Source organism: Giraffa tippelskirchi, chromosome X (assembly GCF_054371585.1).
Source record: "Giraffa tippelskirchi isolate mGirTip1 chromosome X, T2T-mGirTip1v1.2.pri, whole genome shotgun sequence".
NCBI lineage: Eukaryota > Metazoa > Chordata > Mammalia > Artiodactyla > Giraffidae > Giraffa > Giraffa tippelskirchi.
In genome coordinates, this window is record NC_137289.1 from 40,791,484 (window position 1) to 40,808,869 (window position 17,386).

Here is a 17,386-nt window from a genome sequence, read left to right on the forward strand (position 1 = left end):
ACCTTGGTACAGCTCTGAAATCTTTCTGCATCTCAGCTTCTATGAAATCTGGAAAATAATCCTCAACTCAGAGCTGTTGTAAGAATTAAATGAGACAATGCAAAATGCAGAGCCTTCAGTCTGTAAAACAGGTCCTCAAATAATAGTTTCATGGAAGGAGAGGAGAAGAGTGCATACCTGAATGATGAATGGTGTGAGTTTCTTCTTGTTGATTGCTCTCTCATCAATTGTATCAGGAACTGAAAGGTTGATCATTTTACTGAAACAGAAATTTTAAAATAAGTTGACTTATTTTTTAAATAATCCATAAATATTCACAAATATTTTAAGGCTTATTATAATATCTATCTCATGTAATCTGAAAAAAAAGCAATGTATGACTTTAGTCAGGTTGATCAAAAAACCATACATATAAAAATGCAAATAAAGGAAAGACCAAAGTGCTTATAGTAGTTGAATATTTCTGAGTTGGGGATTGGGGCATATTTTCTTATTTAATGTTTTGTACTTCTCACATTCTTTTAGAAGAATGAATTACTTGGATATTAAAAACTTTGTTGAGTAAGTGTTAAAAACAGATAATATCCCACATTGGAACTGAATCTCTCTGTTAGATCATATAATGTATAATTAAAATGATTTCATCTACAAAGACTGAAAATTAGTTGAGCATGAGATTCTTTCATTCACCAAATATTTATTGAGTACCTAGATGATGCACCTGGAGAAGGCAATGGCACCCCACTCCAGTACTCTTGCCTGGAAAATCCCATGGATGGAGGAGCCTGGCGGGCTGCAGTCCATGGGGTCACTGAGTCGGACACGACTGAGTGACTCCACTTTCACTTTTCACTTTCATGCCCTGGAGAAGGAAATGGCAACCCACTCCAGTACTCTTGCCTGGAGAATCCCAGGGACAGGGGAGCCTGGTGGGCTGCCGTCTATGAGGTCGCACAGAGTCGGACACGACTGACGCGACTTAGCAGTAGCAGTAGCAGATGATGCACCAGGTACCATATTTGGTGCTGAAAATACAGTGATAATATCGATAGAAAGAAAAGTTGTATTAATTAGGGCAGGATCTGACTTAGAACAACCTCATTTGGTAAAATTTGGAGTTAGACTCTAACATTTTAGATGTTTATACTACTGTCCTAAAACAAGTTATTTTGCATAGAGAAAACCGTGCTTATTTCCATGCAAAATTTAAATATTAAACAAATAGTATCATATGAGTCTCTCTATTAAAATATATGGGAAATTATTTCTTTACAGCCTATAAGTGGCAAGTAAAAGGGTATCTCACATTTTTAGAAATCATCTTTTTAAATAACCAAAATGACCGTATTGGAAAAAAACAAATTTTATATATTGTACACTGTCATCAGAAATATACCCACTGTACTGTTCTAAGTGTTCCAATATGTACTTACTCAATGCTCACAACAAATTTCTGAGCAAGCACAATAATATGGGGATCATAATGGATGGATCCTGAAATGCAAAGCAGTCAAGTACCTTTTTTTTTTAATACTTCTTCCCTACTATGGAAAAGGTCAGTTTTCATTTCAATCCCAAAGAAAGGCAATGCCAAAGAATGCTCCAACTACCGCACAATTGCACTCATCTCACACACCAGTAAAGTAATGCTCAAAATTCTCCAAGCCAGGCTTCAGCAATACGTGAACCGTGAACTTCCAGATATTTGAGCTGGTTTTCGAAAAGGCAGAGGAACCAGAGATCAAATTGCCAACATCCGCCGGATCATCGAAAAAGCAAGAGAGTTCCAGAAGAGCATCTATTTCTGCTTTATTGAGTATGCCAAAGCCTTTGACTGTGTGCATCTCAAGAAACTGTGTAAAATTCTGAAAGAGAAGGGAACCCCAGCCCACCTGATCTGCCTCTTGAGAAATCGGTATGCAGATCAGGGAGCAACAGTTAGAACCGGACATGGAACAACAGACTGGTTCCAAATAGGAAAAGGAGTATATCAAGGCTGTATATTGTCACCCTGCTTATTTAACTTATATGCAGAGTACATCATGAGAAACGCTGGGCTGGATGAAGCACATGCTGGAATCAAGATTACCTGGAGAAATATCAATAACCTCAGATATAAAGATGACACCACCCTTATGGCACAAAGTGAAGAAGAACTAAAGAGCCTCTTAATGAAAGTGAAAGAGGAGAGTGAAAAAGTTTGCTTAAACATTCAGAGAACTCATGCCGTCTGGTACCATCACTTCATGGCAAATAGATGGGGAAAGAGTGGAAACAGTGGCAGACTTTATATTTTTGGGCTCCAAAATCACTGCAGATTGTGACTTCAGCCAGGAAATTAAAAGATGCTTACTCCTTGGAAGAAAAGCTATGACCAACCTAGACAGCATATTAAAAAGCAGAGACATTACTTTGCCAACAAAGGTCCATCTAGTCAAGGCTTTGGTTTCTCCAGGAGTCATGTATGGATGTGAGAGTTGGACTATAACGAAAGCTGAGCGTGGAAGAATTGATGCTTTTGAACTGTGGTGTTGGGGAAGACTCTTGAGAGACCCTTGGACAGCAAGAAGATCCAACCAGTCCATCCTAAAGGAGATCAGCCCTGGGTGTTCATTGGAAGGAGTGATGTTGAAGCTGGAACTCCAGTACTTTGGCCACCTGATGCGAAGATCTGACTCATTTGAAAAGACCCTGATGCTGGGAAAGATTGAAGGTGGGAGGAGAAGGGGACGGCAGAGGATGAGATGGTTGGATGGTATCACCAACTCAATGGACATGAGTTTGGGGAAACTCCGGGAGTTGGTGATGGACAGGGAGGCCTGGCGTGCTGCCGTCCAAGGGGTCGCAAAGAGTCGGACACGACTGACATTGACTGACTGAATAAACTGAACTGAACTGATGTACCCATGGGTTAGTTAGACAAACAACATCAGAACATTGCAGTTTAAGGAAGAGAGCATTTTCTTGCAGGGCCATGCAAGGAGATGGGTGGCTTATGCCTTTAACAATCCTGAACTTTCCAAACACTTTCAAGAATGCCCACTTATACAAAACTTGAGGGAGGAATGTGATTAGCTCTGACAACCTTCTTGCTGTCAGATATTCTATTCTTGAAGAAAAGTCATAGTGAGGTAACTGTGTTCCTGTAAACCTCTAGCAAAACAAATATTAGTCTCAATGCTGAAAGGTAAGATTCCAAGCTTGACTTTCACACTCCAAGGTCCTGTTTAGGAGGAGGGGCTTCCTGGGCAAGCTGATTATCCTGCCTGAGAGCATTCATCCAGCACCCAGTCTTGGTCCTCCCACCAGTGGCCAGTCACAGCTGAAGATGCAGCTCTCAGTCTCTGGGCCCTCCTCTTACCAAGGTCCCCATACCCTGCCCAGCCACCTTAAAGGAGGGAGCCAGGTGCCCAGCCCACAGTTGCCCTCAGTCTTCTCAGTCTACCCTAACTTTGGGGGGGAAGCTGGGTCTTGTAGACTCTGACCCAATCAGATTATTGCAAGCGTTGAGTCATGGAGGTGGGGATGGCAGAGGTAGGTTGCCTAGTGCTCTGAACCCTGGGCCAGGCCAGTGAGTGTCTCTAGCAAGGTCTCTGGACCTCTGCAAGACTCGGCCTTTGGCCTGTCCCCAGGCTCCACCCCTTGCTACCCAGACCAAGGCCAGAGGACCTGGAGGGCCATGGACGAAGGCTGAAATATACCTTTTACTACACTCTGCTGAGAGGCTGACTATTGGTGGACCTGGTCTTCTAACCTCTATGGTCTTTAGCTAAGGACGGCAGCTCCATGCCCATCTTGCCCCTATTACAGTATCTTCCTTGGTGAGATTATACAAACTTTGACTGAAAGTGGGTAACTTAGACCATCATGGTCTATTTCCACTAGCCCAAGATAATCACATTCTACTCTGTTTCTATAACTCAGGTAAATTAACTAACAATATCATGTGATGATATAGTTTTTATCTTCCTCTAACTGAAATATTATACTTAAAAAGCATAATGTCCCCTCAGACATATATATTGCAAATGGGGGAACCATTTATTCATTCACTGCTGGAGCTATAGTTGAATTGTTATATTTTGAAAACAATTTTTATTGGAATGGAGTTGCTTTACCATCTTATATTAGTTTCCGTTGTACATCTAAGTCAATCTATTATAGGCATACATAGATCCCTTCATTTTTGGATTGTCTTCCCATTTAGGTCACCACAGAGCACTGAGTAGAGTTCCTTCCACTTTTTTCGTTTTTGAATTCAAATTAAGTTATTTGTATTAACTGGAGGATAATTACTGTACAATATTGTGATGCTTTTTGCCATATATCAACATTAATGAGCCATAGGTATACATGTGTCCCACACATCCTTAAGCCCCACTCACCTCCCTCCCCACCCTATTCCTATGGGTTGTTCCAGAGCACTGGTTTTGAATGCCCTGCTTTATGCATATATAAACCTGAATGATGATTTTCCTGAATGATGAAATATGCAATTTTCTCTATATCACATATGAGTTATGGGTGTAGTTTTTTCTACATTAAATTTGATATCTGTATTTATGTTTGGAAATCTAGCTGTATATTTTTGGTCATGATAGATGGACTATTGTATGTTTCACATCTGGATATCTCTGCACTCTTTTCCCTACATAAACATGGAATGCTGTATTCTTCACATAGGAAAATTTGAGCACATGTTTTCCTGAATAAAGTATGGAATATTTTGCAGTTTTCTAATGAAAATCTCACTTAAGATTTTCGGACATGAAGTATATAATTCTCCATAGTCCAAATATGAAACACCGAGGCAAATTTTCATTACTGAACTAGGAAATTTGTACATCTCATAAATGATCATCTAGGTAAAGATTTTCCTACATGAAAGTTGGTATATTTCATATTTCACATAAAGAAATATGGACACAGATCTCCTTGTTTGGGGATACTCTGTATTTCACATATGAAAACATGGGTGCTGATGTTTCTACACTAAATATGTAACTCTCTATATTTCCCATTTGAAAATCTAGACACAGGTTTTCCTGCATGAAACATGCAATATGCTATATGAAAATCTGGAAAAAGGTTTTCCTGCTTAAATACTGAATGTTTTATTTTACACTTATTAAAATCTGTGTGCACATTCTGCACATGACATATGGAATTCTCTTGTGTTTCTCTTTGGAAAATATAGACATTCAGGAACCTACATTAAATATTAAATTCTCCTTAGAACTCATATTAAAATATTGGCACAGGTGTTGTGGGCCTAGGTTTTCAACTGTGAAATTATATAATTCTGTATGATTCACGTGTGGAAATCTGAGTGCAGATTTTCCTAAATGAAGTATGAAATCATGTATATCTTACAGATGATAAGTTAAGTGTAGATTTTCTGCTATATTGCTATATGGGATTCTGCATATTTCATATAAGAAAACCTTAATTATGATTTTTTGACATAGAATATGTAATTCTAATTTCACATATAGATATCTGGGAACAGATTTTCCTACTTGAACTATGACATCTCTATATTTCACATATAGAAATCAGTGTACAGATATTCACGCATCACATATGAAATTTTCCACGTTTCGTATGTGGGACTCTCAGGCCAGATATTTTAGAAAATATATGGAACTCTCTATATTTCCCAAGTAAAAACAAGATGAGGAAGTTTTGAGATGAAATATGGACGTTTGTTCATTTCTCATATGAAAACCAGGGTACAGATTTTCTTACATGACATATGAAACGTGTATATTTTAGATACGAAAATTTGAGTTCATATTTTTTACATGAATTATGGAATTTTCTATGTTTCAAATATGGAAAACTTACCTTAGATATGCTTCTATGAAATATAGAATCCCTATATTTCCTATATGACATGTGGACCCTGATTTTGCTCCATAATATGTGCAATTCGCTACATGTCATATATGAATATCTTGGTTTAGATTCTCCCACATGAAATATGGAATTCTCTGTATGTCCCTTGCAAAACATGAGGGCAGGTTAACTTGACGAACAATGGAATTCTTTATATTTCACATTTGAAAATCTAGGTGCAGATTTTCTACATGAAATATGAAATTCTGTACATTTCTTGTATTAAAGTATTAGTGCAGATTTTCCCACTTCAAATATGGAATTCTCTATATTTCATATAGGAAAGCCTGAAAGATGACTTTCCTACAGGAAATATGTAACTTTCTATATTTCATACACGAAAATATGGGTACAGAATTTTCTCCAGGAAGTATGAAATCTGTATTTCATGTCTGAAAATCTAGCTGTATATGTTTGGTCATGATATATGAAATATTGCTTGCTTCACATATGGATATATGTGCACGTATTTTCCTGCATGCATAGGGAATTCTGTATTATTCACATAGGAAAATTTGAGTATCCATTTTCCTGCTGAATCATGGAATTCTACTTTCATAAATGAATTTCTCAATTAAATTTTCTGACAAGAGATGTACAATTCTCTATCATTCAAATATGAAATTCCAGTAGCAAATATTCATTCCAGAAATACGAAATGTGTACATTTCACAAATGAAAATCTAGATAGAGCTTGTCTTACATGAGGTGTGGTACTCTTTACATTCCATATAAAAGATCTGAGCACAGATTTCCTTGATTTAAATATAGACTAATCTATATTTCACATATGAAAATATTGGCGTTGTGTGTTCTACAATATATGTATTTCTCTACATTTCACAAATGAAATGTTCAATTCTTCGTATCGCATTTATAAATATTGGCTGCACATTTTCCTACATGGTATATGGAATTCTCTGTGTTTAGCATTTGAAAATATAGACTTTCATTTTCCTACACTAAATATTAAATTCCCTAAACTTCACATATTAAAATATTAGCATGGGTTTTGTAGGCATAGTTTCTCAAATGTGAATGTGGAATTTTGTGTTTTGCATGTGGACATCACATTAGAAGTTTTCCTAAATGAAATATGGACTTCTGTATATTTTACAGGTGATAATTGGAGGAAGGGTTTTTCTGCTATATTGATACATGGGATTCTGTATTTTTCATATATGAAAATCTTATGATTTTATTACATAAATATGTAACTGTCTATATTTCACATTATACAACACTGGGAAAAACTTTACCTACATGAAATATGAAATCTCTACTTTTCACATATATTAATCAGTGAACAGATTTTCACACATGACATAAGAAATTTTTCATCTTTCATATAAGGAAATCCCATCCCAGACATTCATACAAAAAAACCCTGAAGTCTATATTTCATATATGAAAATACAGTTGCCAATTTTCCCACATGAAATGTGGAGTTCTCTCTATAGAATCACATGTGAAACCTGGACACCCATTTACCACAAAATATGAAATCTTCTATATATCATATAGGAAAATCTCTGCTCAAATTTTCCTCTAGGCAGTACTTAACATTATGTATGTCACACATGAAAAACTGGGTGCTAATTTACCCATGTACAATCCGGAATTGTGTATATTCTGGATATCAAAATCTGTGCACCAATATTACTACCTAAACTATGGAATTCGGTATATTTCACATATGAAAATCAGGGTGAAATTTTACTCAGTTAAAAATGGAATTCTCTATATTTTACATATGAAAATGTCAGTGCTGAATTTACATCATGAAATATTGAACTTTTTGTATTTCACTTTAGGAAAATCTGGATGCTGAGTTTCTTACATGAAATATGGTATTTTCTATACCTCATATATGACAATCTGGGTGGTGACTTCCTTACATTAAATATGGAAATCTCTATATTTCACAGACGAAAATCATGGCGTTGGTTTTCTTAAGATATGGAGAACCTATATGGTATTGGAGTTCTCTCTGTTTCACAAATGAAAATATGTGCACCACTGCTTCTTCGCAAAATATGGAATTCTTTGTATTTCTTCTATCAAAATCTAGGCTTGAACACTCTTTCATGGAAGTTGGACTTCTGTATATTTCACATTTGAAGATCAGAATGGATTTTCCTATGAGAAATATGAAATCACTGCATTTCGTGTGAACCACTGGTTCTTCAGGTACTGACACATTTGTTCCCTGTTTGTGTCCCTGTGCCTTGCACATGCGTGTGTACAGGTGTGTGCTTGTGTCACCTGTGTTTGCGTGTATGTGCATGGGCCCAGCCCCCTGCTGACATGGGAGATGAAGGCGAAAGAACATGAGATGTCTAACAACGAGAAGAGGAGGCAGGAGACGTCTACAGTCTAGGGGAGACTGGTCCACGCATCTCTGCGGTGACCCTGTTCAGGACAAGAATGAGCAAAGGATGGCCAGTGACAACTCTGGGTAGTGAGTCCACAAATCTGCAATTACCTCAGGAGACAAAGACAGGCTCACAATTTCTGCTGTGCTGTTGTGTGTGTTTGTATCCGCAAGAGGGGTTGGAGGGTTTGCAGAGTCACCCAGTGTAAATCAAGTGGTGGGGGCTCTAAAATCATGACCTGTGGACCCCTCAGTCTGTGGGGGCATTGGCTCTGATTAAAACTCTTCAAGAAATGGGCATAGAAGGAACCTACCTCAACATAGTAAAGGCCACATATGATAAGCCCACAGCAAATATTATTCTCAATGGTGAAAAACTGAAAGCATTCCCCCTAAGATCAGGAACAAGACAAGGGTGTCCACTTTCACCACTATTATTCAGCATAGTTTTGGAAGTCCTAGCTACAACAATCAGAGATGAAAAAGAAATAAAAGGAATCCAGATCGGAAGAGAAGAAAGTATAACACTCACTGTTTGCAGATGACGTGATGCTGTACATAGAATACCATGATACTATCAGAAAATTACTAGAGCTAACCAGTGAATTTAGCAAAGTCGGAGGATACAAAATCAATACACAGAAATCATTTGCATTCCTACATACTAACAATGAAAAATCAGAAAGAGAAATTAAGGAATCAATTCCATTCACCACTGCAACAAAAAGAATAAAACATCTAGGAATAAACTTACCTAAGGAGACAAAAGAACTATATACAGAAAATTATAATTTGATGAAAGAAATCAAAGATGATATAAACAGATGGAGAGATAATCCAGGTTCCTGGGTAGAAAGAATCAATATTGTGAAAATGACTATACTACCAAATGCAATCTACAGATTCAATGTGATCCCTATCAAAGTACTAATGGCATTTTTCACAGAACTAGAAAAAAAAAAGCCACAGTTCGTACGGAAACACAAAAGACCCTGAATAGCCAAAGTCATCTTGAGAAAGAAGAATGGAGCGGGAGGAATCAACTTACCTGCTTTCAAATTATACTACAAAGTCACAGTCATCAAGACAGTACACAAAAACAGAAATAAAGGCCAAGGGAACAAGATAGAAAGCCCAGAGAAAAACCCACACACATGTGGGCACCTTATCTTTGACTTAGGAGGCAAGAATATACAATGGGAACAAGACAGCAGTTTCAGTAAGTGGTGCTGGAAGAACTGGACAACTCAGTGCAAAGAATGAAATTAGAACACTTCCTAACACCATCAGTTCAGTTCAGTTCAGTCGCTCAGTTGTGTGCGACTCTTTGCGACCCCATGAACCGCAGCACGCCAGGCCTCCCTGTCCATCACTAACTCCCGGAGTCCACCCAAACCCACGTCCATTGAGTCGGTGATGCCATCCAACCATCTCATCCTCTGTCATCCCCTTCTCCTGACCTCAAACTTTCCCAGCATCAGGGTCTTTTCCAATGAGTCAGCTCTTCCCATCAGGTGGCCGAAGTATTGGAGTTTCAGCTTCAACATCAGTCCTTCTAATGAAAACCCCGGACTGATCTCCTTTAGGATGGACTGGTTGGATCTCCTTGCAAACCGAGGGACTCTCAAGAGTCTTCTCCAACACCACAGTTCAAAAGCATCAATTCTGCGCTCAGCTTTCTTTATAGTCCAATTCTCACATCCATACATGACCACTGGAAAAACCATAGCCTTGACGAGACGGCCCTTTGTTGGCAAAGTAATGTCTCTGCTTTTTAACATGCTGTCTAGGTTGGTCATAACTTTCCTAACACCGCACACAAAGATAAACTGAAAATGGACTAAAGACCTAAATGTAAGACCAGAACCTATATAACTCTAGGAAGAAAACATAGGCAGAATACTCTATGACACAAATCATAGTAAAATCCTCTATGACAAACCTCCTAGAATAAAGGAAATAAAAACAAAAATAAATAACTAGGTGCTAATTTAATTTAAAAGTTTTTGCATAGCAAAGGAAACTATACACACAGTGAAAAGACCACCCTCAGAATGGGAGAAAATAATAGCAACTGAAACAACTGACAAACTATTAATTTCCAAAACATACACACAGCTCATACAAGTCAATACCAGAGAAACAAACAACCCAGTCAAAAAGTGGGCAAAAGTCCTAAACAGATATTTCTCCAAAGAAGACATAGAGATGGCTAAGAAACACATGAAGAGATGCTCTCCATCACTCATGATTAGAGTGTTAGTCGCTCAGTCGTGTCCAACTCTTTGCAAGCTCACGGACTGTAGCCCACCAGGCTCCTCTGTCCATGGAATTTTCCAGGCAAGCATACTGGAGTGGGTTGCCATTTCTTCCTCCAGGGGATCTTCCTGACCCAGGGATTGAACCTGGGGCTCCTGCACTGCAGGAAGACTCTCTACCATCTGAGGCACCAGAGAAGCTCATTATTAGAGAAATGCAAATCAAAACTACAACGTGATATCACCTCACACCAGACAGAATGGGCATCATCAAAAAGTCCACAAGCAACAAGTGCTAGAGATGGTGGGAATGTAAATTGATACAGTCACTATGGAAGACAGTGTGGAAATGCCTTAAAAAACTAGGAATAAAACCACCATGTGACCCAGCAATCCCACTATTAGGCATATGACCTTCCAAAAACCAAAGCTGAAAAAGACACACGTACCCCAGTGTTCACTCCAGCACTATTTACGGTAGCCAAGACATGGAAGCAAGCTAGATGTCCATCGACAGAGGAATGGATAAAGAAGCTGAGGTGCGTATATACAATGGAATGCTACTCAGCCATAGAAAAAAAGGAATGCATCTGGGTCAGTTCTAAGGAGGTGGATGAACCCAGAGCCTATTATACAGAGGGAAGTAAGTTAGAACGAGAAAAACAAATACCGTATATTAACGCATACATGTGGAATCTAGAAGGATGGTACTGATAAACCTGATCCCAGAGCAGCAATAGAGACGCAGACATAGAGAACAGACTTGTGCACAAGGGTAGGGGAGGAGAGGGAGTGGGTGAGATAAATGGAGAGAGTAGCATGGATGAATATACATTAACATATGTAAATAGATAGCCAATGGGAATTTGCTGTATGACTCAGGGAACACAAACGGGGGCTCTGTAATAACCTAGAGGGGTGGGAATGAGCGGGAAGTGGGAGGGATTCAAGAGGGAGGGGACATATGTACACCGAAAACTATGGTTAATTCAGGTTGAGGTGTGACAGAAATCAAACCAATACTGTAAATAATAATCAATCAATGAAAAATAAATATTTGTTAAAAGCTAGAAATAGGTTAATTTGGAAATTACCTAGAATGTCACAATTGAGAGGGAAAAAACCCCTTAATATGTGATCTATTGCCTTCCAGGTTCCGTTCTCTTCATTTTTAAAAAGTATGAGATAGGGGAGTTAATGTCTTCATGATACTGTATCTATTATTTGGACCAGGAACTGTTCTCTGTGATATGTGCATGCTGACCTGACATCCCATGGTCTTTCATGCACTTAGGAGACACTGTGTTCAATCCGTACACGGTAAAGTTTCCTGCGGATGGACATGTGGATCTGCCTTTTGATCCAGAGTACACTAGACACCGCAATGTGTTCCAGATTGGGGGTCAGATACAACACGTCTCTGTTCCTCTCCACCTGGCACCAATCTGACTCAGCTCTTGCCAGGGAGGTGACTTTGGGTAAATTCATTCACCCGTTAACCGCTACGTGTTTCTGCTTCCTCAGCTGCCGAAAGGGATGACAGCATTAAAAATGCTACCTCATAGTGTTGTGATGAGTACTCAAAGACTTCATTATACGTGCACACATGGAGAGCTAACCACGGTTCAGAAGGGTGAGCTTATCTTCCTGCCTCTCTTCACTTCCGTTTCTGCTTGTACTCACACCCCCGTCCCCGCCCCCACCCTTTTCCCCTCCCACCCCAACTCCGCTCTCTAGCACCCGTGTTCCATCCTCAGACTCTCCATCCAAAATCATGGCTGACGATCTCCTCATGATTTACCTCAGAAAATATCCATACCATTACCCTTGGATTAAAAATCATGAATATTAGCAGAAGAAATAAGAAACACACTAAAACTGGCAATGTGAAAACTAAACAAGAAATAAAGCATTAATGATGAAAGTTTGACTATTAACATTTTCATATCTTCATTAGATTGAGATTTTCAGAATTTGATACAGGGGAATTACACTTGATAAAAAGAAAGCCAAAATAAAAAAAAACCTATGTGAAGAAGTTTCTTGGCCTTTAAATGACCCTCTGTAAGGTTTTTAAAACTTTATATACTCTAGTTCTATAACTGGCCAGTGACCACTTACTTCCTGTCATTATACATATCATAGGAAGGGGTCATTAGACTTGTAACTGCATAGAGAATATGCACTAAATTTTTCCATACGAGCACATGATGAAGCCTCAGTGTTGTATTTAGGCTTCACAATGTCCCCACAGGAAGAGCCGAATACTCATTATGCTAAAAAAAAAAAAAAAATCCTTCCCCCATGCCTCATACAATCCATTCTTGAGGCCCTGAAGGGCTGAAGTGATGCTGCAAGGTCCATGCGGTGAGTCAAAGGTGGTCTTGACACTGTGTCCCTGGAGCACTATCCAGGGAAATGTGGAACAGCAATAATATTAACTACAGTAATGACAACAGCTAGAATTGACCGGGAACGTACCATATGGCACATACTGTTCTGACACTTTCCCCTGTCTTAACATGGTCAGTGTTCTACACTGCCCCATGAAGTAGTTAAATTTACCCAAGCTAGTGCTTCTATGTGGCTAATGGAAGAATGAGGCACAGAGACACTATGTTACTTGCTCAGAGTCGCCCAGCAGTCAGGGAACCACCGGTCTCGAGGCATTGTGGAAACCTCAGTGTGTTCTGTATTTATTCAGTCAAGGCTAAGATCCAACGGCTATGGCAAAATATGTAGAATAACAGCTACCACATAACACAAATTGATCTTACCTCATAGAAATGCACACGAAATAGAAATCGGATTTCTTCAGAAATCTTTCAGATAGAGGCTTGGCAAGACTGCATCAGGATGTTTTGTAGAAAGGATAGTCTGAGAGCCTCCTCAGAACAGCAGACAGCAGGTCAGTGAGTCTCCTAGACTGGAGGTCTTGGGTTTGTGCATCAGAGAAGGCAGCAAACCCCTGTCACCTACACATGCTCCCAGTGGAGACAGAGCCTGGCAGGAGGCAAAATAAGACCATTCCTCTGCTCTAGTAGTGCCTAGACAAGTTGTCCATGTCAATCAGAACTGAGGAATTCTAAAAAAAGAAAAATGGAGATTTCATGATCCGCACTCGGTGCATCTCACTTAGTGCAGCTACAATAGTGCCCTAGAATCTGTCCGTTTTCACTATGCTTGGGAAACTCTCAGGGACTTTAGTAAACCTCATTAGTAGCGAGACTGTCAGCAAAATAAGGGAAATAGCGATCAGAACACATATCAGAAAAAAAAAAAAGTAGAGATGATCAACAAAACCCAAAGCTGGCTCTTTCAAAAGATCAATACAAATTCATAAACGTCTACTCATGTAGACCAAAAAAAGCAAGATATCTAAAGACAACACTTACGAATATCGGAAGTAAAATAGATTTCAGATCTCACAGAAATTAAAAGGATTCTGTGAATGATTATAATAACTACATCTGGCAATTTCGGTGAAAGGAACTAACTAACAAAGTTGAGCCAAAAAGAAATAGATAATCTATTTAAAAATCGAGCTTGTAGTTGAAAAATTTACAGAAATCTCCAGGCCCAGGTGGTATCCCTGGCACAACAGACAAAGGGAGGGAAAAAATGGGTAGGGACAGAGAAAAGGTGACTATATTCTAACACAACCAGTTACTCAAGGTAAAATGGGCCAAATCCAAGCAATGTGATGAAGCCATTGGTTTTATTTTCTCATTGTCCTCCAGCTTCTCCTTCCTGCCTCCCTCCTTTGCCCCAGTTGCTTCCTCCTTCTTAAGTCCTGCCCTGCATCAAGAGTAGCAGTGTTATGAGGCGCGATTCCCATATTGTAACTGATATCCGCTGGCTGACTGACATTCAGCTGGATGCTATCATCCCTGCAGCTGGTATACTCAAGCTTTCTGTCTCATCATGGACCAGAAGGTTTCACTCCTAATTTCAGGTATAGCTAGGAGAGAAGGTGCAGGGCACACGTTGGAGCCTTGAGTCCTTCATCTGTGAAATGCGGATGACCACAAATTGTGGGAGAAACAGAGATTTCGGCACCAGACCCTTTGCAATGAGTGCTAAACCCAATGAAACATGACAAACTCAGAGCATCACGGGACTCCTTGACATTCAGAAGCACCTCAAGTAGATTTCCCTGCCAGGACTGTTGCGTTTATTGCTCCTTCAGCCTGGAATGCTCTTCCCTTAGGTAAGCCCATGGCCTGCTCCCTCACTTCCTCCACATCTCTGCTTAATTGCCATCTTTCAGGGAGATTTTCCCTCATTATCTTGAATAAAATAATAACATCATACCCCACACACCCCCTTTCCCCTGATCTAGTATTATCTTTCTTCATAGTGCCTGCCACCCACCCTTGATTTACTTACTGACTACCAGGTCTCTGAAACGAGAGACTTGGTCCGTTTTGTCCTGTTACAAACTCCTCGAATAGCGCTCTGGTATATGGCAGGTGCTCAGAAAACATTTGCTGAAGGACAGTCGGGAGCCAGGCCCTTTACACACATCGCTAACATGCACAGGTACCCTCCAAGACCGACACTGGCCCCACTGAATTAATTATCATACACGCTCAATGACACACAGTCAGCATGTCAGGTTCCAGGCTTCGGAATCATATCTGCCAGCTTCCAAATCCTCAGCTCCTGGACAGAGACCTCACAGCCAAGAACTCAAGAGGTTTTATTTCTAACACAACGACTCCAAACAGCTCAGGTAGATACCCAGACACACAAAAAAAGGTCACTGAGTATCTGCACAGAGAGCTCACAACTCGAGCCTCAGACCCTCAAATACGACAGAGACCAAACACACTGCGACAAAGAGCCTCCAAACAGACCAAGGTCGTCAAGACAGAAACAAATGAGAATCGCACAGATACTTCACATCACGGAGACTGACTTCCGAACCACTCCGGACACTTACTAAGTTAATACAGAAACCGCTAAGCAGAAAGACATAACTTTGAGTAACTCAAGAACATCATACAACCTGCAGATAAAGTTCCCAGACAAATGGAAAACCTGCACCCTGTGCGCAGACCCCAAGCAGCTGAGAGTTTCCACCTTAAGACAAACCCCTCCTCAAAGCAGCTCAGAGACAGCACAACTTGGGACCCAGAATCAAAAGCTCAGAGATCTCACATTCTGGGGCGCAGACGCCTACACAGACATCTCACACCCAGGGACTCAAGTGCCCCAAAGCTCCAAAAATGCACATCCCGGCACACAGGCACACACATCCTAGAGGCTTTGGACTATGGCTCTCAAAATCCACTCCGATCAAATACCCCATCACCCACAATCCTGGCCAATGGCTCAGAGAGATCAAGCGTACCCAAAACAGCATCTGTGATGTCACACGTAGCCATACACAACCCCAAGCTCCCTGACCCAGGTTACTCTCCAGGGAGAGACACGAAACAAGCCCTGAGACCTCTCCCTGGTCATGAATTGCATGCATCTGTGCGACTTACCGCGCGTTGCCATCTGATCCAGACTGAGGGAGAGCTCAGTAAGACTGAAACACGGTCGCCCTGCACAGCCACTGACTGTGCCGAACCTCGCCAGTAACCAAGGCAGCCATTCAACCCCTTCGGGAAAAGCGGTAAAACTCGGAGAAAACATGGCACACTCTGAAAAGCCGGGCAAACGAACGCAGGCGCACTGGTATACACACGCCTCGCGCCCAGAGGTCCAGCTCCGCGACCTCAGTGCCTGTCTAAGACAGGCAGCCAATGGGAACTGAGCAGGAGAAAAAGGAGGGCGGGAGTAGCCGGACTTCCGCGTATACTCGCGCTCCGGAAGAACTAATTCCGGCCATCTCCCGGTCGCCTTACCCCCAAAGCGGCAGCCAATCTCTCGCTCTGGAGCCATCCCCACCTTGGATGTGACCATGTCAAAACGAAGGGGTGGAGTTGGAAAAGAGACAAAGAAAGTTGCGGCTTAATATCAGTGTCCACTCAAATTCAAATGCGGCGGGAAGGCGGAGTGGAGCGAATGCGGTTGGACCCAGTGGCGCCATGAGTGCCTCCGCTGGGAACTGTGGTCGATGCCCGACGCGGTGTCAGGGGACCCTCTGTGTTGTCACACGCACTCTCCCAATGGTACCTTCCAGAGTGGGTGGTCCTACCGCTACCCCTCAGCGGTACATCCCAGGACAAAACTGTTTCATCTCGAGCGCCTCTTGGTGGTGAGATTGGGGAACAACAGACGTAGATTCCCCAACCTTCCCAGGATGATAATGCAAAGGGTGGAAAGACAAAGTCAGGAGGAAAACCCCACAGATTGCCACACTCTTGGACTCGGAAAAAAGTCTTCATAAACTGAAGATTACTCCTCTGTGGTGGCCACTATTGTAACAGGAAGCATTCAAAGAATTTTCTCTGTGCTGAGCATTGGCATTGGTGCTTGTTTGTGCTTTCCTGCTTAACACAGAATAGGTCTCATGGGGAAAGGCGGCCACAGTCCCCCAACTGGCAGAAGAGATAAAGCTACTGAGAATGGAATCCGAAGGCCTGGCGTGGGGACGGCCTCTGTCGCTGACTGCGAGTGATATGTGAAAGGACAACAGGACTTTCCATTCTGTTAGAAAAGGGGTCATCTCCAAGGGGACCCAAGGACACCATGTAGGTGAGATAAAGACCACAGCTTTGTCATCATCTTGTCATCCCTGAATATGTTCCCTAGCAGAATCCTCAGCCTGTCTAGCTGTGCCTCTCTCAACGAGTTTAAATTTATTCATTCTGTCATTCAGTCATGTGTGAAGCACATGTATGTGTGAAGCACAACTATGAGTGTTAGGAAGGAGAAAATCAACCTTGCCCTCATGGAATGT

The 17,386-nt window shown here is 40.9% G+C and overlaps 1 protein-coding gene across 3 annotated transcripts in view; it reads right to left on the bottom strand.

Annotated features, from left to right (window-relative positions):
- Positions 1-16,629, bottom strand: part of LOC145537073 (plastin-3-like) — a 37,760-nt gene extending 21,131 nt beyond the window's left edge. The window contains exons 1-3 of one of the 3 annotated variants that reach the window (XM_081567590.1): positions 16,389-16,629; positions 13,308-13,615; positions 178-259 (exon numbers count right to left, since the gene is read on the bottom strand). In XM_081567590.1, coding sequence (XP_081423716.1) covers positions 178-259; positions 13,308-13,312 — 87 coding nt within the window. In that variant the 5' untranslated portion in view covers positions 13,313-13,615; positions 16,389-16,629. Of the gene's footprint in view, positions 1-177; positions 260-13,307; positions 13,616-16,025; positions 16,195-16,388 lie in introns of those variants that run through there. The other 2 variants (XM_081567588.1, XM_081567591.1) reach the window with 2 other exon arrangements.
- Between the last annotated feature and the right edge of the window lie 757 nt (positions 16,630-17,386).